The sequence below is a fragment of the Argopecten irradians genome, chromosome 9 (assembly GCF_041381155.1).
Source record: "Argopecten irradians isolate NY chromosome 9, Ai_NY, whole genome shotgun sequence".
Lineage (NCBI taxonomy): Eukaryota > Metazoa > Mollusca > Bivalvia > Pectinida > Pectinidae > Argopecten > Argopecten irradians.
The window spans coordinates 13,851,721-13,876,213 of record NC_091142.1 but is presented as its reverse complement, the minus strand read 5'-3'; the positions used below and the strand labels follow the sequence as shown (position 1 = coordinate 13,876,213).

Genomic DNA, 24,493 nt, shown 5'->3' with positions numbered 1-24,493 from the left:
TATTGTGAATGGTATTTTTATGTTTGTCGATTACATAGTTGTAGGTAATGTTATAAAACTATTAAATTTATCAATGATAGTTTTCATTGCTTAGATTACGTGACGGGCCGTAGCTGATGATCGCACCGTTTCCTCCAGTATTGTTGTGTAAAAGAATTTTTGTGGTTGGCTAGTGATATCTATTAGATTGATATAAAATGTGATTTACTTTGCTTTTAAGTAACATTCCATGGAGTTCCATCAGCAATCCAGGCACCACCAATCTAGTTTCTTACCACAAATAGCAAATTGTTGCTCATAATGCAATGATTGGGAGTGCGGATTCTGTATGCGAGAGCCAGCGTTTAAAAATCGCTTGATCCTGAGTATCTATTTAGGTTGTGAGCAAATGTGTGCTTGACTTCTCTTGGTTTGAAATGTCTGCGCCACAGTTAGCTATACATATACTATATACTTTCCCGCGTTTACGTGTTTTTGTGGGCACCAATTTTAAGTCGGGGGTGCATAGATCATGATGTTTACAGGTAAAATAGAGAGTTGAGAAATAACTATTCATGACACATACTGACTTCTTTGTCTTGAATAATGAACCCCTTAATACCTTGTTATAGATTTCTCCAAGGATTCACAACTGATATTTTGGACTGATCAGCGACTGATATAGATAAAACTTGGCCCGTAACTCGTGGCCTCCATTCTCGGCATATCTGGGGCTGCCCGTGAGTACAAGGTTTCAATTTAAAGATTTTGGGATCATTCTGCACAGGACTTCTGGTCTTCTTACTACTCTTGGCTAAATTAACTATTACTAGATATTCTGAAAAGACGTTTCTACATTCTTTGTGTTCATGCTATACATCCAGTACTGTATTGTCAGCATACTTACTTTGCCCCATCTTTCACTTTGGATTTCTGTTGCGAAATAATTCCCAGATGTGCTCAAGACCTCACTGTATCACGGTTTCCCTTGACTCATTATTGTTTCAAAAGACAGTAATCTACCGATTTTGATAGACCCTGTCTATAACTACACCCCCGTATGCGAGACACTTTTACACCTGCGGCCAGCAGCCCCACGTAGATAAACACTTGTGCCGCCTTTACTAAGCACTATGTACTGTTCCGTTGTCTCTGCGTAATGATCTCCTGTTCACTGGAACGCCAGTACAGATATACCTAAAAAATTATCATAGTCCCCTGACTGTTTTCTGTAGGTAGACCACTACCACCCGGCTAAATCACATACATAATAAATTTTTAATCCGCAATTACGTCTCTGTGAAGTCGGTGTTTCTAAGGCCAAAATGCAAGGTCAGCTGCTTGTGGGAAGTTTATTTCTTGGTTCACGTAGAGTCGTCTTTATGGCTTACCCAGTTTAAGTTGCTTGGAATTAGTTACACAGCAGAAGGAACAGCTGTTTTACAGCAATGCACTTTTAGACGGATTAAAAATTTTTTTGCAAATGTCCAACCCAATATTGGGATGATTATTGTTTTCATTTTCCTCAGGGACTGCTTTCTGTTCTTTTGAGGAAGAAATATGTTCTTCACACGGAGAATTTCCTTTCAAATGTTCTGAGCCATCAGAGCCATCATCATGTCCGTCTTTTGTTCCTTCCGTAGGGGCAAAACTATTTTTGGAGGGTTGAGCTTCTTCCTTTGCTTTCTGCCGCCGCTTTCGTCTCTGATTCGACCATGTGTTTTCTTTAGCAACCAACGTCATTTTTACAAGAGACTTCTGGTTTAGGGTCACATCATGCTGGATCTGAAAATAAAACCAGAATTTTATCAACTAATCAATCTATGCTAACAATAAAGGTCCATTTCTCTGTTTTGAATCTACTGTATGGATAATATATAATTGTATATGCTGTTTGCATTTGGAATAAAATGAATTGAATGGACACCATGATTAGAAATTAACATTTGATTTATTATATTAGATTGTTCAGGAAGTGATATGTGAAGTAAAAATTATAGCGGTTTTGCTTTATATAAAGGTATGTACCCTACTGAGCAAACATTTGTGAAAGGAAAGGTCAGAAAAGAGACCAATGTTCGAAATTGTGACCTTGAACTTGTACTGACCTTGAGATCTGTCAGCAGTGCCTTAATCCTGGCACTTATGTGTGCGACATCGTAATCTAGGTCGGTCGGAGCACGAGGAACTTGGTACACCAGCGGAGGCCGCTCCTTCTTGGATTCTTGGAAGAGGGACTTCTGTTGTGACAAAAACATGATCTTATTGCATAATTCATATTTTACATTGATGTGCATATCATACCTGTTTGAGAGTCAAATGATCCAGTTTGTCAAACATTCTCAAACTGGAGATTATGTGTAACAGAATATCTATCATTTCAACACAAATCATATACAGTGTAACTTGTTTAAATCGGATGTCACTGGGACCAGTATAGCCAGGCTTTCGGTTTATACAAGTTTTAATTACTATAAATTAACAAGAGATCCCAGAGGGATCTTGGCGCCCACCAAAGAATGATCTATGTCTGACAAACCAAAGAGAGATCTTTCCTCTGCTTTTCAAACTTTTACTACATATTACTACATATGAAATTTGAGAAAGATCCTTTGAGTATTTTACAAAAGTTACAAACTTCAATTATCAAAATCCAAGATGGATCCAAAATGCATCTTTTTGCACGAAAATAGAGCACCTAGGGGAACCAGCAAGTATAAAATTTGAGAGAGATCCCTTTTGTACTTTCTAAGAAATAACGGTAACAAACTTTAACTATCAAAATCCAAGATGGCTGCCTGGCGGCCATTTTGTTGACCGATTGGTCCCAAAATGCAATATATGCGCAAGTAGGGCCCTAGGAGGAACCTACATATGAAATTGGAGAAAGATTCCTTCAATACTTTTTGAAAAATAGCGGTAACAAGAATTTTTAACGAACAGAAGGACGGACGGACAACAGACCACAGAAGAAAAGCTATTTGAATAGCCCAACATCTGATAGTGGTGGGCTAAAAAGGAAAATGCCATATAATGTAAGTACAGTATACAATTTTAGAAACATCGCAAATGAAAAGATTACCAACCAGAAAGAAACACAGACATATGGTTAAGATAGTTATAGGGTTTAGTTAGTTACCCGGGTAAGTACCTGGCAAATGCCACATGATGGATTTTGATCTCAAAACCCCCTCCACCTCTAGGTTTCGCATTTGAATCCCATGTGGGGCAGTTGCCAAGTAATATTGAGTACTTATTATAACACTTATAGCATTATAAATTTTGTACTGAATTTGAGGTAAATAGCTTTTAGTTTTAGAACAGTGATATTTGGGATTTAGTGCAGATTTGACATTTCGCTATCATCTTCAAAATCCAATTCAGCACAAAATATTTGACCCACAAAAAACCATTATTTTTACAAAACATCTGTAATCATATATAGATCATTCTTGATACTCAAGGGTGTACTATCACTGATGCTATATCCATCCCTGAATATTTCATAGCAAAAATGCAGGCACTGTGTTAGACAACAGATATTGTACATCAAAAGAATCAAATAATGGTATACTGTGGTTGACTGTATGGCTTTGAAGTTGGGTGTCGCAGTACAAAGGAAGTCTATACAGACATGTGATTGGTCAGTTTCTTTCTCCTGAAATAACTTTAGTTTAGCAATTGCAGGAGTGGATATTACGACAGTGATAGTAACCCCTCAAGTAACAAGGATGTATATAGATATATACATACCTTGAGTTTCCTAAGTTCTTCTTTCAGTGGAGGCAAGGAACTCTTCTTCCCGATCATACTGGAGTAGATTCTAAACAAACATTCAAATATCAAATCACTTTTCAAGATCTTTTCAACAAATGACAATTATGCCCCGATGAAATTTACTACATATAACTTATCCATGTAATATGGTACATTTTTCCATAAAAACTCAATTTCCCCAAACACTTAATACCAGAAATAATCCATAAAAGGCTATTAAAAGCTGTTACACAGGTACATGTATATGTTATTCCTTTTGAAAAGTTGTACCTTATTTTGTCCCCCAGTTCCATTGAGTCTTTGATCATCCTCTTCAGGAAGTTGACCTCACCTCCTTCCACGATTTTCTCTGTGAAACTGGCTGTACAGACAGACTTTGGGTCGGCACGACTGTAACTACGAGATTTAGCTACAGCTTGGGCCTCCACGTGATCGGCAAAGAACGGAGGATTACACATACAGAAGTCAAAGGTGTCTGATTCATCTTTAATGGCATCACATAAGATGGTGTCATCAACTGCGTTTACTTTCTTCACTGCAAATGAATGTAAAACAGGGTTAAACAGCTTATAGAACATAGGTTAAACTCATTTTATCAACATGTTTTATAAAATTCCTGTCATTTTCCAATAATGACAATCCTAACATTATTACCATTATAACATGTAAAGACAATGCAGTATTTTGTATTAAAACATCATATAGGAATAGAACACCTGAATAATGAGTATACTTTTCTACAAATATTTTCATTTACAAAATATGCTTTACTATTCATTGGAAAAAGGTTTGTCAAGCCTCAGCAAAACAAAAACCGTTCATTCTCATATGAAGGTAATATTTCATACCCGGGTATATCACATCAACTGATAGTCAAAGTAAGTAGATATCGGGTATATCACATCAACTGATAGTCAAAGTAAGTAGATATCTAACAAACAAGAATTCAGCAAAAGTGGAAGGTCTCCTACACAGCAGTTTAAAACATCGCAAAAAATAGTTATTTACAGTTGAAAATATTATTGATAATTAGGTGAAGTTATCAAGTCCCGTATAAACTCAAATATTGACGGATTTTGACAAGTATCAAACCAATCAGAGATCTCATTTATATAAAGCAATATATATACCAAAGGTTAGAATTGGACAATAAATACTGAAGTTATCGAACAGAAACCTTTTCCCAGACGCTGTCGACACCAACACAAACACAGACATAGTGATACCTATATGTCGCCCTTGCGTTGCAGATAACACAATAACTGTTGTTTTACAAACAAACACTCCAAACGTTTTACCTTTTATTCTCTCAGTCATTCCATTGGTTTCTATATTTTTCTGCGTGAACATGAAATTTTTATCGTCCACCTCTGTAGCCAAAAAGGTCCAGTCATCGTGTAATTTACAGGACAGTATGGGGTATATACAGCTTGATCCTGTACCTACAACAGCAATAAGCCTAGGTTTTTAGTGCTTCATTTAATGTATCATCATATGCATGCACATTTCTACACAAAATAAAACACAATTTTGATTAAACGGCCTGAAGCACTATAGGATTTTATTCATAGTTAATTTTCTTTAACCATGAAAACTTATGTTAAATTGCTGCTTATTTTCCTCAAAACACTTTACATTTGTCTAGAGTTTCATGATCATTAAAGGATATAAGATCATAAGATGTTGAACTTTTAAAGTTTTATCCCCTTGTAAGATATTACACTTAAACCATTTTCAGTGAATACTGTCTAATCCGACACATGATTTTTAAGATATTCTGTTAAATCCAACACTACCATATTCCCACGAAAAACAATAGTCAACAACAATGAATACCTGACTTTTCTGACACCATATCTAATCGGACCAAAGATTAGGACCAAAGATTTGTGTGCCCATAGTGTTGGATTAGACAAGTTTCACTGTATAATAGATTTTAAAGCATATGGCAAAATAACCAAGACTACAAATTAAGATATAGATTTGGAGTATTAGGTAAGGTATAACGAATTGATTAAAATCTACAGAATGCTATTTATTAACCATCTGAATCCGTTAATCTGTTTGCATATTTCAGAGTTATCTCCCTTACAGAAGGTATAGATTAAGACTTCTCTATTGAGTGAAATTCTTGTTATTTCCGCAAAAAAATTTTGATGTTACGCTCCCAAATACATGACCTCATAATCAAAACCTACCTGCAAGGGCAGATAACTCTATAATACCAGTATGTACAATGTAAAAAATTGAAATTATGCAATATGAATACCTATATCTATGCCTTTTATACATTTCCCTGCCTTTGATGCCGCGAGAACATCCTCAAGCCAGTGTATATAGTTTAGGCGTAGCGGTACTGTAGGGACAAGTCTATCCAAAGGAAGTTCCATCTTCAAGTCAAAATCGTCTTCCAGTAAGGTTTTTGATAGCTGTCTCAGTGAATCAGGATGCTTGAAATCCAGGAACAGTTTGCCTGTTACATCAGGAAACACATATTTCCTGAAGTCAGGATATTTCAGTGCTAACTCCTGAAAGTTTGGCTTTTTATTCTTGTACAAGTTCCTCGGGTGCATAAACTTATTTAAAGCCATTCTGAAAACTGTTCCTTATTACATCCAAAGTCTTGATGGCACTAAATGATCTGCAAAAATGAAGAAAAGATGGATAACAACATTCTGTATATAGGTCATCATTGATCAAATTTAATTCTTTGACTATTGATATAAAAGAAAAAAAATCTTTGGATAAAATAAAAAAGACGAAGTGGGTTAAAAAAAATGCATGCTCACTTTTTCTTTAACTAACAATTTAGAGTAAAAGTGGTAACTTTCTGATATTATTTGAATAGCATGAAATTGAAAGTAGGTCAAGGTCATTTTGCTGAACAAACTTGACAGTTCATGCCACAGGTCCAATATAATCTATAGGCCTTTGCACTTTAAAGATGCTCCACCGCTGACAAATGGTATTTTTTCAGTGTCAAAAACAGGAACAGACGATTTAGTATTTTTCTTCAGTTACAAAAGTTACTTACTTTACACCATTACCACCATTGAAAAGTTTGAGCTTCTTATTTTACTTCAAGTTAAAAATATGAAAAATAATTAATTGCATCCCGAAAAAATTCCGTGGCACTATATCCTATATGGAATGAAGTAATGATTGCGCATGCACCAAAGGCGAACTAAATTATTTTATGTCATTTTTCGTGCTAATTAGGCATATATATACACGATTAAACGCCAATTATCGTTCAAATGATGAATATCATTTACGCTCTGTCGGCGGTGGAGCATCTTTAAGTTATTGCCAATTAAATAAGGAGTAGTTTAAAGATTTCATCTGAGCAATTAAGGCCTTTCTGTAACCTTGAATTTAAACAATGCTGCTAGGTCTTCATTCCAGTATGGCACAAGTCCAATATTAGGTCTCTTGTTTAAAAGATTTACTGATAGTAAGCCTATCCGACACTTATAGCCATGACCTTTAATGAAGGTCAATAAAACATTCATCAGGTCCCTAACTATCTCTCCGTTATTTTAAGCCTATTTAACCTGTGACAGAGCAAATTAAATGATTGATTAATTAATCAGTTAAAGATATAGAAGGTTTACATTTTATAGCCTGTACCATGGGATACTAAGCAGATATTTTTACTTGGGATTGAGGATGCTGGATAGTGGAGTGATACCTATCTTCATCTCCAACTTTACCACAACAGCTTTCAATTAATGATGGATAGGAGCCTTCATAGTTTTTTGAAAGATTGCCTTAAATACTTGTTTAAACTGGAACTCTTTCAAAATGAAGGTACAAAATAACTGGTTTCACTTTCTTCCTTAATTGATATCTAATTAACATTGAATGGTTAAATTGGCAAAGAGACAAGTAAAAATAAAAACAATATATATTTAATTACCAGTTATTGTATATCTTGAATCATCTCTCGAAACATCATCTTGTCTATTAAGAATGCTTGTTAGAAGTCGTGCTAACATGCAGACATGTGCTTTGTTCAATATATAATCTTAGACCTGTCCGATTTGGAAATTACTTCAAAACTCTTAACTGGCAGTTCATTCGGATAGAAACAGCGTTTCTCAGTGTTACTGAAGAAACTCTATCGTTAAGTGTCACAACTGAAGTATCCTTATATCATGCTTCCACATGAAAACATGTAAACAACGTCTACAAAACGTAAGTTGGCGCAGACTTTGAAATAACGTCAAATCTCGCGTTGTTTTGTTTACGATATGACTTCCGGATGAGGTAATGAGCATGCGCAGTAAGTCATTATCGGGTGAAATTTACGTGTGGAGTCCTGCCAAAGAGGGTATTTTCGACGATTTGTGACAATTTTACAGATATAATTCAAGTATTTATACATGGTAAATGGTTCAAAATATCTGATGTTTATGTAGATTATCCGATGTTAATGATTTAATCTTGAAACTGATGTTTTCCTCATGGCCCAACTTTACAGATATGGCGGGGTGACATTTCACTGTCTGCAAAAATTATCATTCATTAGCTGAAATTTTAACTTTGAATCGATCCATCACTTTTGCCGTAATATTTGTATAACATGCATTGCAATACTTATAGATATTGACCATTTATTAATTTAGAGAATAGCAAAATACTGCGATTGATTCCTGGCCATGTCATTTCTCAGTCTTTCTTCATTCTGATGCTCTTGACATCTGTCAGTGTCACGATTATGACGATACACCATCCTACTCAGCAATGGATTTACATTGTGTCCATTGTTTTACAACATTGTTTCTTTTAAACACTAAGTTAGGTGACTTTGACATTGAACGTTACCTGTGGAATGCATGGTTTTTTATTTACACCTTATGATTAACATTATAGAGAACATACAAAGAAGGGCTTCTCTATTTGTTTATAATGACCATAGATCAAGAGACCCTGGCTGTGTCACAAACATGTTACAATCTTTAGAATGGGAGCCCCTAGCCCAAAGAAGAAAAGTAGCCAGACTGGTAACATTCCATAAGATCATAAATAAAACTGTTGCCATAACTCCATCTCAACACTTATCACAAGGAGACAGAAGAACTCGAGGTGTACACAAATTAAACCAAATTTACACCAACAAAAATGTTTACAAATATTCGTTTTTTACCCAGAACCATCTCGTACTGGAATTCCCTACCATCTTCAGAAGCAAGCATAACAAACCTGAACCCCTTCAGGTCTGCCCTTGCCAATCATTACCACCCATAAAAGAACAAGTTTTTATCATATAAAAAAAAAAAAATTCAAAATAAAAAAATCATGTAACCAACATTAAATTTCATGCCACCTCCCAGAGTCAAATGCACTCAACCCTTTGAGCCTGATTATATAAAATGTAAATACTTTTGCAATGGTCAATGTGAAAACCTTTAAATCCATTAATTTCATCACATTTAGTTTTGATAATGATAGGGATAAATTGATTCACCACTGAGTTTGGAATTGTTCCCATCCATGTTAACGAACTAACCTAATGTATCTTCACCAGAAGCCTAAACTGGCTTTCGACGATTGTCGGGCAGGTGACCACAAAAACCTACCTGCCCGACTGGCAATTTGACTTGCCCAATAAAATTTAATGAAAAATGATAAAATTTCTCTATTTTTATGATTAATTTATCATTCCTTTAGATTTTCTTAATTTTTGTGGGTTTTTTTGTGAGCATAATGAAAGTTTATAACAAAATATGTTCTGTTAAGATAAATTGTTCCTATCTACTGAGCAGTTGACCAACTGAAAATTATCAAGAACCTTCCAGACCTAATAACTCCGCCGACACTACCAATCTGCTTTGATATACCGGTATCTTCTTAAGTTCACACATGCACAGTATCAGTGATTATTTACGAGATGAACAGGTGTCACTGTTAGTGAAAGATCGATTAATGAGTAGATTAGGTTGCATGTAACCTGCATGACGAACAAAACACATATGAATTGATGAATTTTCAGTCAAAAGCTGGTCATGCATAATTAATCTTGCACATAATGATAAACTTTTGATTTCCACCATTGCCATACTGTTGCATTTGTTTACTATGCTTTCTGTAAACTTTTATAACATTATGACTGTGTCATCAAAGCGCTTGAATTATCACATATGTATACTACATGGGTGTACAAACATCTGTTTGACGGATATCAACCCTACATCAGCTCAAACAAGTAACATTGGCACTAAAATATCCTCCTGCCCAGTCGGGCAAGTCACAGGCGTAACTGATCACCTGCCCCAGGCAGTCAAGCAATGGTTAATGTCAAGCCCTGGACTCCCAAAAATCAGATTTGACTCTTCAGTTTGAAGCATGTGTCTTTTTGTCATATATGTTTTGACTATTCAGTTTTCTCAATCTGAGAAATTGTGATTTGCCTTCTGAATTGTAAAAGTCAGGGGTCGACTGGACACCCTGTGATTGAGTCAGAGGATCCATGTACTGGAAAATAAACTTTAACTTACAACATGCGTGACCATGCTAATGATAATATTTGTGAAAGGCTTAAGTGTTTTGTAAAAAGCTTTAGATATTTTATATTATGTTTCAGTTTATTATCTTTATTACATTATTGTCAGGGCATTATCTTTATTACATTATTGTCAGGGCAATCTTGGGTCCTAGAATTGGATTTGCCAATAGAATTTTTTTGTAATTACATATGTATCAATGAAAACTTTTGTAAGTTCCTTCAATAGCTAGTACTATTAGACATTGAAATCCAATGTTCCCCATCCCATATAGATTAAACTAAACAATTGATAAATCATGAAAATTAAATACATGCCAGAACATGATTTAAGTGATAGTTAATCAGTTGTTATCAACCAATTATTGATTTTGAATTTGTGATGCTATTCACACACTAGCAACTTAATAATTCATTGCATACCTAGTTAGTGGGAACATTTCAGTGGTTCAGTATTGATATATGAATAATTCAAGTTCAGGTTTTCAATTGCTGAACATTGTTATATTACCTTGCCTTCGTTTTATTTTTCAGACTTGCAACAAAATGAACTAAACTGTTCTGCTGTATCTGCCTCCCATTGGTTAACCTTGGCACTTTAATCGGTGAAGTGTTTGGTGCATCCAAAGTTTCAAAATGGTTTTATCTCAAAGACAAAGAGAAGAACTGTAAGTAAATCACAATACAACCATTTAATTCTAAATTATTCATGTTTACTGTTATTCATGCATTTGAACCTGAATTTCATAGTATGACTTGATCTATTCTTGAAATCTTGCTTTAAATTTATTGATAAATTTTGTTGCTATATAATTCTATTTTCACGAAAATGAGGTTTTTGTAAGATTTAAACCAATAACCCATTCATAAGAAAGTTGATTATAACTTAGTTCATAATAATTAAAAGTGTATATATTATAAAGTCTGGTATTAAAAACTTGTTTTATACTGCATAGTGTTATTTTATCTTCAACAGAAATCGTGCAATAGCTGACTACCTTAGTTCTAATGGATACATTAGTGCTCTGGGAGAATTCCAGAAAGAGGCCTCCATGGTAAGTATTATAACAAAACAAAAAAAATATTTGAATTAATTACAGAATTATAAATGTAAACTTATAATTGCACTCACATCTTACTTGTCAAACTTATCAAGAGCTTTCAGTAGTTACTGTCATCTTGGTCACTCTAATTGTTGACAATAAGTGGTGTGGTTATATTATGTCAAAACCATACGGAAGTCGACGGTAGATCTTTGGATTTCATGTCTTCTTCTTTCTTTTAAAGTTTAGTCACAGACATATTTCACTACTATTTCACTAAATAAGAATTTTCAAATTATTAGTAATGATGAAATTAAGTTTACACATGGTTCATGTTTTGAAATATTGCTTGTTTTCAGCAAGGAGAAATTGACAAGAAATATGCAGGCCTATTAGAAAAGAAATGGACATCTGTCATCAGGCTTCAGAAAAAGGTTTGTAGTCTTTGTTTGATTTAAACTTGTCATTTATTTATAGTAACAGAAGGTTAGAGATTAGTGAAATACTCTGTCCAGAAAAGGGGACACAAAAGGATACATGTAAAGTAAATTTAAAAAAAAAATGAGCAAAATTGGTAAAGCCAAAAAGAAAATGTTACATACAAATATTTAAAAGCCAATTTACATATTACTATAGATGCTCCACCGCCGACAGAGCATAAATGATATTCATCATTTGAACAATAATTGGTGTTTAATTGTGTAAATATGTCTAAATAACACAAAAAATAATATAAAATAATTTATTTTGCCTTTGGTGCATGCGCAATCAATACTTCATTCCATATAGGATATAGTGACACAGAATTTTTTTCGGGATGCAATTAATTATTTTTCATATTTTTAACTTGAAGTAAAATTAGAAGCTCTAACTTTTCAATGGTGATAATGGTGTAAAGTAATATTAACTTTTGTAACCGAATAAAAATACTAAATCGTCTGCTCCTGTTTTTGATAGTGAAAAAATACCATTTGTCAGCGGTGGACCATCTTTAACATTTAGATTTCAACATATAAAATTGATGGTAATGGGTATAACGTCATTTGGGTTTTTAGCTCACCTGGCCCGAAGGGCCGGTGAGCTTTTGTCATGGCGCGTCGTCCGTCCGTCTGTCCGTCAACATTTCCTTTAAATAGCTACTAGTCATAGAGTTTTGCATGGATTGTAACCAAATTTGGCCACAAGCATCCTTGGGGGAGGGGGAACAGAACTTGTATAAATTTTGGCTCTGACCCCCCGGGGGCAGGAGGGGCGGGGCCCAATAGGGGAAATAGAGGTAAATCCTTGTGGCCAAATTTGGTCCTAGAGTTTTGTATGGATTGTAACTAAATTTGGCCATAAACATCCTTGGGGGTAGGAGAACAGAACTTGTATAAATTATGGCTCTGACACTCCGGGGGCAGGAGAGGGGGGGCGCCCAATAGGGGAAATAAAGGTAAATCCTTTAAATCGCTACTAGTCATAGAGTTCTGCATGGAATGTAACCAAATTTGGCCATAAATAATCCTTTTTGGAAGGGGAACAGAACTTGTATAAATTTTGGCTCTGGCCCCCCGGGGGCAGAACGGGTGGGGCCCAATAGGGGAAATAAAGGTAAATCCTATAAATCGCTACTTGTCCTAGAGTTTTGCTTGGATTACTTGTATAAATTTTGGCTCTGACCCCCTGGGGGCAGGAGGGGTGGGGCCCAATAGGGGATTTAGAGGTTAATATTAAAATTCCTTCAGAAAAGAAACAATGAACCTGTATTCAGAACATTACTTGGCATTACAAACCAGGTGAGCGATAATCATAATAATTTAAAGATTATATTCATAATGAAAATTGTCAATCAAAGAAATTCTTTCTAGATATTTCAAAATGCAAGAATTAACCTGAATGAGTGTTGTGATCTGAGATTTAATATTCAGCACAATAAGTATCATACTAAATTGAACAGCAAAATCGTGTGTTATTGGAGAAATAGATTCCAAATACTTTTGTTTTGAGGTACCAGGACATTTCTCTGATGATGATCATATGTTTTTATTTTCTAGGTCATGGACCTTGAAGCCAAACTCTCGGAGGCAGAAAAAGAATTCAACTCTGGAGGGCCCACCCGCGACCGTCGAAGTCCTGCAGAGTGGATTCCCCGCCCTCCAGAGAAATACACCCTCAGTGGACACCGGAGTCCCGTCACACGGGTTATATTTCACCCCAAATTTAGTATAATGGTTTCAGCTAGTGAAGATGCTACTATGAAGGTAAGACAGTGATGATGACTTCTGTACCTGAATGTCAAGTCGTCTCATTTTCAAGGAAATTGAGCCAATTCAAATTTTACAATTTTTGTTAGAAAGATTAATTTTATTGGATTAAATCTATTGCAACCTGGCTATGAAAGTATATATGATATTTTTGACTGGTTGTTCCATAAATGCAGTCCCTATATATGATTAAAATTGACCCATTTCTCTTATTTCACTAATTAAGATTTCATCTGAGAAAAAAAAGCACCTCGAAAAATTACTGTATATGATAATTCATACTGCAGATTTCTTTACAAATTCAAATGAATGAAACCTTTTGTATAGATATATGTATAATATAATATTAATTGTCTGTGGTTGCATAGAACACTCTGTGAAGGACATCTTTCTTTGTTTAAGTTATGGGATTACGAGACTTTAATGTATTTATGTATGATATCATATAATGATATTAATTGTCTGTGCTTACATAGAACACTCTGTGAAAGATATTTTTCATTGTTTTAGTTATGGGATTACGAGACTGGCGACTATGAGAGGACCTTAAAAGGACACACAGACTCTGTACAGGATGTAGCCTTCGATCAGGCAGGCAAATCACTTGGTAAGGGCCTATTCTGTATTTGCATATGTATTACAGAGTTATCTGACTTTGTTGGTAGGAATTGATTGTGACGTCATGTATTTGCGAGCGTAACGTCATAGTTTTAGTTTTCGGAGAAAACAATGTAAATTGCGCATGCGCTCACAAAATAATGATGTGACAATCGATACCCACCCCAAAGGGAGCTAACTCTGTAAAATGCAAAGACGGAATAATGTGTCATATTGAATACGGGGGTTTCAAGATACCAAAACAACATGGGTAAAGTAAAATTGACCGTTGATTAGTCCCACTAGCCAGTGATTTTGACGTCATCATTTCACTTGAGTTTCATGACGTCATAATCACCAGAGGGTGGGACTGATTGACGGTAAATTGTACTTTACCCAGGTCGTTTGTGGATCTCGAAACCTCTGTATTGATTAGTTACATCTGTATATTTCTATTTATTGATAAGTCCATCCGATCTGTCCCGTCCAGCTTTGATATATGGTATTTATAGATAATAAAAAGTTCATTTAACCAAGGATAAAAGTAATATATTTTTGGAACTGGTAGATCTTAAAATAGAAATCCAAAAAGTTCTTAGGTAATACAAACGTTGAAAGTTAAAACCTACTCCTAGCACACAAGGCCCTGTATCAAAAAGCTTTCAGTGACTGCTGGCTATAAGATCAATTTTAGGGTTGACATACTTCATCATTGTAAATTAAACAAAAAATCTTTTAAATTTAAAATTTCAATTGATTTTCCAATTGTTGTAATGCATGTTATTTTTTGTTTTCAGTTTCGTGTTCAGCTGATATGACTATAAAACTGTGGGACTTTACAGGATCATACGAATGTTTGAAGACCATGCATGGTATCAGTATCAGGAACAATTCCTAAATCTAGTCTTTTACTTTTACTGATAGATTTAATGTCTAATGAAAAATTATGTTTATGACAATTCTGTTTTGCTTCTTTTACCCTAATGTTAAAGATTTAATATGATACAGGAATATTGATGTCTGTTTAAAAATAAGATAGCAGATTTCAAACATAGATTTAATTTGAATTAGAAATTGGCATTGCTAAAATTTGCTTTTAGTTTAACGCAAAGAAACTTTTATAAAATTGGAGTCAATACTTGAGTTGTCTTTTCCTACAAGAGTTTGTATTTTATAATGGAACCCTATATATATAGCTAGGAATCATTGTAGCGCTGTAGACATGAATTTGAGTACATATGTGCACATTTTTCAGGTCATGACCACAACGTTTCGAGTGTGACTTTCATGCCAAGTGGGGATCATATTATTTCGTGTTCACGTGACAAGACTATCAAGATGTGGGAGGTTTCCACTGGGTCAGTAATCTACAGTTGTTGTAGCTGTTCCTATGGCTTATTGAATATCTGTTTTCTAAAAGATTTTAAAACAAACAGCGCACTGTCATACAGACCATTGTACAGATGAACTATGAATAGTTCTAACAATAACTTACTAACTAACATTAACTTGAGGCTGTTTGAAGGATGAGTGACATACAAAATATTTTACTTTCTGAATCAAAGTAATAATTTCTATTGGAATTGAGTCAATTATTTATGCTAATAGATTTAATGTTAAAAAGTGATTTACTTGAAATTTTGGTGACATACTCTAATCCTACTTATTTTGTCGCAAAATTGACGCTGTGATGAATATCGATGCATATATATTGACAAACTAACATTATGCAGAAAATATGATTAGTGCTATTTTATCTTAGTACAAAATGTCAAATGTGAAAAGCACTGAAATATGATTATGTTAAAATATGTTTGTTTACAATATTGAACTTAAGTTTTTATATCCACAGGTACTGTGTGAAGACTTACACCGGCCACCGAGAGTGGGTACGTATGGCCAGGGTGTACCACGACGGCTCCCTCATCGCCAGCTGTTCTAACGACCAGACAGTTCGTGTCTGGGTAACTGCTACCAAGGAGTGTAAGGCCGAACTGAGGGAGCATGAACACGTCGTCGAGTGTATCGCCTGGGCTCCCGAGTCCGCACATCCCGCCATTTGTGAGGCCAGCGGTGTTGATGTATGTACAAAAAGTTTTGTAAAATTTATTTATATATATGTGATAAAAGTTTAGGTTAAAAAAAAATACAATATAAGACAAAGTTTTTTGCTTAATTATTTTAGTAGATATGAGCTTTCACAGTATTTTGTGTAAAGGAATATTTGTGGTTGGCTAGTGATTCTAATATTGTATAAAAGGGATTACTTTGTTTTAATACATGTATTCATGTTCAACAGTATCGAAGGAAACAATCTAGTTTCTACACAAAGAAAATTTCAAACATTTACTGATGCGAGTGTGATTCTTTAAGGAAGATTTAAAATCCTTATAGTATCACATGGTTCTTAGCAAAATTTGGGTTTGAAATGTTGCAGTATATACCATACAACTACATGCTTTTACGTTTGCCAATAGGTGCATGAATGATTTTACAGGTAAATAGAGAGTTGAGAATCACATTGACATCCTATTCTTCTCATATGAACCTAAATACCTGTTATGTTTTCCAATGAATCAATGATATTTTGACTACAGGCGAAGAAAACTGGCCGAAGTGGCCCATACCTGGCCTCTGGGTCACGTGACAAGACCATAAAGATTTGGGACATCAGCACAGGACTCTGTCTCTTTACTCTGGTAATTACTATTCTAGATATTCTGAAAGACGTCACATTCTTTGTGTTCATGCTAAACAATCTGTATAGTCGATACATACTTGCCATCTTTCCCGATTCCCGATTTCAGACTCCCTATCCCGTTTCCTGATCATATTGTTCAAAAAGACAGTAATCTCCCGATTTTGAAAGCCCATCTATCAAACCCCCGTATGGAGCCCCATTCACCCCGGCAGAGCCAGAGATAACACTTGTCCGCTAAGGAAATCTTTGCTGGTCTGTGATTGGTCAAATATTTTCAGCTGAGCTGCCTTCAATTTCACTATGAGATAGTCCAGGGGTGTAGAGATCGTAAGTGATCGGAACCCCTGGAATATAGAAGATGGCATGTACTTAAAAAAAATATTAAGAAAAAAAAATTAAGCACATGTACTGTTCGTTGTCCTCTAATGACCTGTTCACTGGACCCAAACGATACCTAACACTAAATTGACTGTAGGTATGACACTACCCCGGCTAATAAACACATAAATTTTAATCCAATTGCGCTCTTTAATCGGTAAGGCAAAGCAGTCAGCTGTTGAGGGGAAGGTATATCATGGTTACGTAAATGTTTAATGGCTTCCCATTTAAGTTCATTGAAGTTAACCGCAGAAAGGACAGTGATTTAGACAGGGGAATTTTCGACAGAGAAAACATAAACAATGCCAATTAGAATGGACTGATTTGATACATTTAATGGGACCAGTGGATTGTTTGCAGACAAGATAAAACTGAACAGTATCTGTATTAAGCAGAAGTGATTGTCCTGACACATTCTTAGAAGAACTGTATGAAATTAGATGTTAGGGAAACTTGCTCTTTGTTCATGTGTAAAATTACTTTTGCAGGTTGGACATGACAACTGGGTTAGAGGTATCTTGTTCCATATAGGAGGCAAATATATCCTCAGTGCATCAGATGACAAGAGCCTGAGGATCTGGGATATCAAAAACAAAAGGAACCAGAAGAGTCTAGACGCCCATCAACACTTTGTAACGTCTCTAGGTAAATGTTTACACAAAATTTATATAAAAGCTACCAAGCTGAAGTTTATCATAATAGACACTGATAAAATTTAGAGTACCTCAAAAATTTTTTTACACCCAATGCTTGACCTTCTTGACCTCTGATGTATACACTGATCACAATATAACTGACTTTGATACCATATGTGTAGATACAATGAAAATCTCACTAGAGTTGCAAGAGTAAAAACAAATCATAGCAGACCGAATGATTTCTTAAATGTTTCATGTAAAAGTATAGATATTATACAATTTGACTGATGTTGAAGTTTGTTCCTTTGACATGAGTTAATGCTGTTGTTAGTCCTGAAGGTATTATATGTTGCCCTAAAAAGTGCATTTTAAGATATATTTTCTGTTTAGATAGAAATTATGAAGTACTTATTTTGGCACAAATAAATTCTTTGTGAAAAAAAACAATTTTGAACAAGTTAACACAGTGACAAATTTGCACTTTCCACCTATGATGTGAATTTTGATCAAGGTCAGGATGCGAACACCATGTGTATTAATTGAAATTGTGAACAGGAAATTTTTAGTAAAGATTTGTTCTAAAAAATATGAATCTTTAGTCACAATTTACTAATTTGGCAACCAGTTTATTAAATTTTCTTCTTTAAAAGGGGAATAACTCTTCAGGGCCTAAAATCTTTGGGAGAAATGCTTTGAAAAACTTGTTCTGTTATATAAGTGTAGTATAAATGTAACAATATATACATGGGAAAACGTTTAAATTGGTTAGAAAGTGTTCTAAAGACTATTTTTAAACCTTCTATTTCAGACATGCATAAGACAGCACCCTACGTAATAACTGGCTCTGTGGACCAGACCGTCAAAGTTTGGGAATGCCGTTAAATCACTCAGCCAGCAACTGCATTTTACTTGGGCTAAGTATGTACCAAGCAATGATACAAATTATATTGTAAAACTGTCCCGAAATGTTTCTGTTTCGTCACAAATCAAACAATCATCCTATTAAAACCATCGTGTGGAGAGGATCTGGTTTGATGGTATCGGTCTGGGAGAGTTTGGATTGGTTGGTATAAAGCCTAGTTTTATACTTTTGATCGAGAGTTCGGTCGAGCGTGTCGCACTATTATGGGGTGCTGGTGAATGATCTCAGTGATGCCTCCTTTGGATCTATATGACAGTGCTTGCTTCCAGTGGTCTTGTCCGCTTGTCTTGTTATTCAGTCATATACCTCTTTCACATTATTTTAACCAATAGCCATCAAAGATATTATAAAAAGGATTAATTATTCTCTTAATCTGAGAAGATTAATTATTCTCTTAATCTGAGAAAAGATTAATTATTCTCCTAATCTGAGAGAAATTTTCCTTTACAGGAAAATGAATTAAATGAAGATGGCTGATTTATTCATGCTCAGTGAAGGTGTTGATTGTCTTTAATTTAGTTCACACTTATTTTACATATATATAAATATATACACATCTAGAGCGGTGATTTTAGGACTTGGCTGTGGAGTACACTATGTGCTCAAGGACATGCATCAGATTATTTTAAACAGGACTCGCTGACGGTGATACCGAGAGATTTGCTGGCCGAGAAGTAATTAAACAAGATTTATTCATTTAGTGTGTATACCGGATCTGACATGTCTTTCACAACCATTTGTGCAAAATGCAATATATGTGAGCCTATAGAACTACCATATCTATGACATGTTAAAAGCTGTGCACAGTGTGTTATTGCCAGTCTTCTCTCTTTAAATTGTATGTAATAAGTATCAAAGAAACACAATTTAACAAAGCATGACAATTTATCGACCTATGCCCCTTTCCGAGCCTTGAAATCACAATCTACGGCACCCAATCACCTAGCTAAACATACCTGCGCCTTGCCACATTCACATGTTTGGCAAGGCGATTGGGTGCCGTAGATCGTGAGTTCGAGGCCCGAATAGGGCACGAGTCAATAAATTGTCATGCTTTGTTAAATTGTGTTTCTTTGATATTTAATTGTATGTAATATGTATACATTGTACTCCAAGTAAATAGGTATTGGTTTGAGCTTTTGCTATATAAAAGTTTTTCAGTGGTTAATGGAATAGGTTGAAAACAATGTTATCCCAAAGGAAATACATGAAATTCCCCTTGTCATTGTATAGAGAAATTATAAACTAATTCTATTCCAATGAACTATATGCCACCATGTAACGTGGCTCTATGCTAAATGAGAAAATGAGTATTATTTCCCGAGATAATATAATGCATTAATTTTTTTTTCTATAATAAGTCTAGTGTAAAAATTAAATTAATATGTCAGAATGATAATAATTTGCACTCATTTAGATACATTGATCAAATTTATTTTGCTGATTAAGTTGTGCAGTGCTATTATTAAGGAATGGTATGAATACTCTTTGACTATATTAATATCCATAGTGTATCTTTTTATTGTATCATGCCAATTTTGCATGTGGTAAACAATTTTGTAAGTATTGATAGCATAGACATTATAATCATCCTTTAATCAATTTGTTTCTTCGACACATACCTGAAGGTGCTTGACTTATTTTTTGCCATAAGCAGTTCCAGAATACAGTTAAATGCACTTCAATTAAGACAGAGATGTCTTTAAACAAATCTTTTGTTATACCATCGATCGGTCTAGAACGTGAAATGACCCAATTCGTGGTACTAGGTACAGGGGACACGGTGAAGAGTCCAATGTTATATATTTGTTCACATATTTATATATATATTACAAAATCTGTGATATACATTTTCAAATTAATTATTGTCTTAATTACATATTGTACTCTTGGAATTAGTAGTTAAAGCAATTTTTAGGCATCATCTTTTAATGAAATTCCACAGATTTGATACAAAATCCTTAAAATTGTGCACTTACCTGTCTGGGCGCTTTTGGCATCAAATGTCAGCACTAGATGGGAGTTCCAAAGCTTTTAATGGATTTTATACAGATCGTATAGATGTTCTAGAGGCATGATCACAAACCTAATACTGTTGAGATGAGCCATGCTTCCAGTTCCGCTGATTGTCGTAAAGTTTTAACTCTGATATTCCTCTTGTTTTTTTGCCCTGATGTTTATGTGATTGCTGTTATTCATGCAACCATCCGTCCATATAATGTTTTCTCATTTTTTTTCCGGTGATGTATCTCTGATTTTTTTTTTTTTTTTTTTTTCCCCTCACTCCTTGACCAGAGTCAATTTGAAATGCAAAGTATATATTGTGCAGCTCAAATCAGCATTCCATGACTTGATAAAGATCTTAATATTAGAATTAAAGAAATAACATATCTATTTAATTGTTCAATATTTTGTATTTTTTTTTAAACATGCAATACCTGAAATGCTTGTGATGAAAAGAATAACATTCATTTCAGAAATTCTCTGTGTTCAATATAGTTTTGAAGAAAAATGGAAGATTTTGAGAATATTAGTCTGAATTTTGTCTTTGTTTCCAAACGATATTGTGGTGGATGGTTGTTAATAAGTAAACATATAAATACAGAAGAAAATCAAAGGAAACTTGTATGACTTGTCGTCAGGGTTGTAGATGATTCTGTATGGGGTCCATTAACTTGGATACAGTGTGTCATTCTATTCAAGCTTGCCATTCGTATGTATTCTCTCATAAAAAAACATCTCTAGCATTGCCATGCTATAGTCAGTGTGCTTCATATTCATTGTTAAGTTTAATATTCATTTAATTTATTTAAAACACATGCTTTTTATCACAGGATTTCAATTATTATTTTGCAGTAGACACAGTTATATGTGTTGTTATAAAACTATATTAATATATCGGTGAACTCTACACTGATGCTTTCTATCTTCAAAGGAAACAAAATCTCATACTTGCATCGCATTTCCTTGTAGGAGTGTTGCTGATGTCGGACTACAACGGGTTGTGTATTTACAAAACCTTTGATGATGTACCTTTATTAGGCCAGTTTATATTTCTTTAATCTCTCAGGTATATTTTTGAAAGTTTGGTAACATAATAAAAGCATTTTTTTATAAAAAGAAGTAAGAATGAAAATAACATTATGCCCATTTGACTTGCTGAAGTGCTATTCTAGTCCCATTTTATACATTGAGAGACAACATTTTGTATTGAAAAGAGCGACCTGTGCAATTTTTGTTGAAGAGAAATGTTTTTATTATTGACGTTTTGTTTGTAGTTAGATAGATATAAACCTGAATATGGTACCATTCTGAAGTGTCTGCCTACACCAGTTATTTATTACCCAGATGTGTAGCTGATCCAGTTTGGAGTTCAGACTACAGATTATGTTTAGACAGGGTTAGTCCACACATTTTGCACTCGCCTTACGACAACAAATGTGATGCTTGTATGGACTTTGTTTCTGTAGCTTCAGTACAATAGTCACTTGTCGTGACTTCCAGTTAGATTTTGTACGATGTTGGACACCCTTAATAATGAGGGGTTATAATCACAGTAGATATGTCCATGTTAACGTAGCTCGTGGGATCATAGCCCTTCAGGTAAAGGAGATGAAAGCTTGAATATTTGACTAAATAACCTCAAATATTAAGCTATCTTCACTTTTGTCGTCATTACTGTGAAGTTGTCTTGCATAACAGATCAAAAGCAACCATAACTTGGCCAAGTTTCATGAACATTGCTTACCTTAAAATTCTCCATAGGAAAGCATTACAGTTAAGACAAAATCTTAGTTAAGGAGCCTTCCTTAAAATCTGTAATGCTTTCCTATAGAGAATTTTAAGTTAAGGAATTCCTTAAATTAAAGAAATGTTTATAAATGTGGGCCCGGTTATTGCTTTAGCTGACGCTGTATAATTGTACTATGATGTTACAATACATAGTTTAAGGAAAAGTCAGAGATGGGATTGCATTTATTGATGTGGGAGTTATAATGTGATTTATCCATAAATAGATACACTCTACCTGTCTGAAGTATAACCTATATACCAAGTGCCAATGTAATTTGATTTTATTCATATTATTATTTATGTTATGTTCCCCATATAAGTCATGTTTTATTATCAACCGTGCATTTACATTCTCTGCAATAAGAACAGCATTCCACAAATTTTATCCTGATTTTCCCGTATCAGTTTTACGATTTCCAAATCTGATCTGAATGATTAATTCCTCAGAGTCCCTGTCCTGGCCTTGTGTATCAGCCAGTCGGTAACCCGATGATACCCACGTCATGGTGAAGGTTGGTTAAGAGTATTGAACCTTTCCATGAAGTACTACAGTTGACGGTGTATAGTAATCAGGAAACCTTGTGCATACCCCTATATCCACCATTTGTTCCAAAGCCTTTGTGTTTGCTGTGCCTCTTCAGGAATGTTTTTATCATTCATTTATGTATCTATCGAAGCTAAGACTGTTGCTTAGAATACGAATGATGGAAAATCCCTTCATTTTCACCCTGTCTATAAACAGAAGTAATGCTCCCTAAGTTCTGGGAGCTGCACCCATGTATTATAGATGAAAACGAGGGGATTTTCTTCTCATGATCTTTCTCTATCTTATTCTCGACTTCTATCTTTCTCACTTTTTTCGATAAAGGGAATATCTATTTGTAAAACTACCACATTTTGTGTTAATATTTTCTTTTATTGACCTGAGAATGGTCAATAAAATTTAATGTTAACACATCTTTTGCAGTTAATTGACGGTTCCCTTTATACCTGTAAATACTATACAACACACACGAAATGTTGTCCTTGTGTCTCTAATTTTCAGTCTTAGTCAAAATGTAATTCAATAATTATTCAAGGAATGTCAAATGTATGTGCTTTATTTTTTTTCTTACTGATTATAAAAGAAAATATTGAATGAAATTAAAAAATATATATATATATATTGCCATATAGAGTCCAGAAACAATTCTGTTTTGGTAATCTTTGGCAGGGTATCAATGTGGTATAATAAACATCAATTTACATCATAAAGTGCTATTCACTATACATGTTATCTGTGTACAATATAACTAATACATGTATAATGTGTCTGCCAGTTTGTCTGAAGAGCGGTGTTAGCTGTACAACCCGGACAACTATCGCTGTACAAAATATAGGTAATAAGAAAGTAAGATACGGCTTGTATCAGAGGGAGGAGTGTTCAAAGATGGGTGGATTTACCCGCCCTTCATACAACATGGCAGGTTACGTGTTGTAAGATTTTAATGATAACGTGTATAATATTTGGTTGACACATCCGGACTTAAGGTCTTTATCTATCTAACTACATTTGTGTTGCTTTGTAACCGGCAGTCCTCATGTATGTCAAACTTATGTTTTTAACTTTGATCTGGTCGTGTCTACTGTCAATAAATGATAATGTCAGATTCCTGTTGTTTCGTCTTTTTGTTTAAAACATATACTGTATAGTTTCTAATATTTGTGGAGGTTTAATTTTATTCAATTTCGCAGATTCATCCTATTTTTGCAAAATTAAAACATTGTGAAAGTTATCAAAATCATGGTTTTAAATTTCATAGTTGCCTCTCATGTGAATGATTCGCAAAAATTTACTCCTGTGAACTTCCAAAGAGTTAATGAAATTTTACACTCGCAACATTTAACAACTGTACAGTAACTCAGGTGACTGATG

General features: G+C 34.5%; 2 protein-coding genes across 2 annotated transcripts; one reads left to right on the top strand and one right to left on the bottom strand.

Moving 5' to 3' along the window:
- Positions 1–1,419: 1,419 nt before the first annotated feature.
- On the bottom strand, positions 1,420–7,986 carry LOC138330542 (RNA N6-adenosine-methyltransferase mettl16-like). The gene is made up of 7 exons (XM_069278107.1): positions 7,676–7,986; positions 6,026–6,397; positions 5,055–5,198; positions 4,027–4,291; positions 3,733–3,802; positions 2,088–2,219; positions 1,420–1,764 (listed from the first exon to the last, which is right to left on the bottom strand). The coding sequence occupies exons 2-7, from the start codon at positions 6,345–6,347 to the stop codon at positions 1,420–1,422; spliced, it is 1,278 nt and encodes a 425-aa protein (XP_069134208.1). The 5' UTR covers positions 6,348–6,397; positions 7,676–7,986.
- Positions 7,987–8,018: 32 nt separating this feature from the next.
- On the top strand, positions 8,019–24,227 carry LOC138331551 (platelet-activating factor acetylhydrolase IB subunit beta-like). Its single transcript, XM_069279249.1, has 12 exons — positions 8,019–8,144; positions 10,796–10,929; positions 11,238–11,316; positions 11,664–11,738; positions 13,341–13,547; positions 14,061–14,157; positions 14,945–15,019; positions 15,403–15,505; positions 16,000–16,228; positions 16,745–16,846; positions 17,715–17,871; positions 18,673–24,227. Exons 2-12 carry the CDS (start codon positions 10,898–10,900, stop codon positions 18,744–18,746), a joined length of 1,230 nt encoding a protein of 409 aa, XP_069135350.1. The 5' UTR covers positions 8,019–8,144; positions 10,796–10,897; the 3' UTR covers positions 18,747–24,227.
- The last annotated feature ends 266 nt before the right edge of the window (positions 24,228–24,493 follow it).

What these genes read in the sequence shown, in the direction of transcription:
- LOC138330542 (XM_069278107.1), bottom strand. Translation starts at nt 6,347, where the DNA reads ATGGCTTTAAATAAGTTTATGCACCCGAGGAACTTGTACAAGAATAAA. An exon ending in AAGAACTTAGGAAACTCAAG is followed by an intron (nt 2,220 to 3,732) that starts GTATGTATATAT and finishes TTGTCACAACAG; the next exon opens with AAGTCCCTCTTCCAAGAATC. An exon ending in CACTGCTGACAGATCTCAAG is followed by an intron (nt 1,765 to 2,087) that starts GTCAGTACAAGT and finishes TTTTATTTTCAG; the next exon opens with ATCCAGCATGATGTGACCCT.
- LOC138331551 (XM_069279249.1), top strand. Translation starts at nt 10,898, where the DNA reads ATGGTTTTATCTCAAAGACAAAGAGAAGAACT. An exon ending in CAAAGACAAAGAGAAGAACT is followed by an intron (nt 10,930 to 11,237) that starts GTAAGTAAATCA and finishes TATCTTCAACAG; the next exon opens with AAATCGTGCAATAGCTGACT. An exon ending in GACTCTGTCTCTTTACTCTG is followed by an intron (nt 16,847 to 17,714) that starts GTAATTACTATT and finishes TTACTTTTGCAG; the next exon opens with GTTGGACATGACAACTGGGT.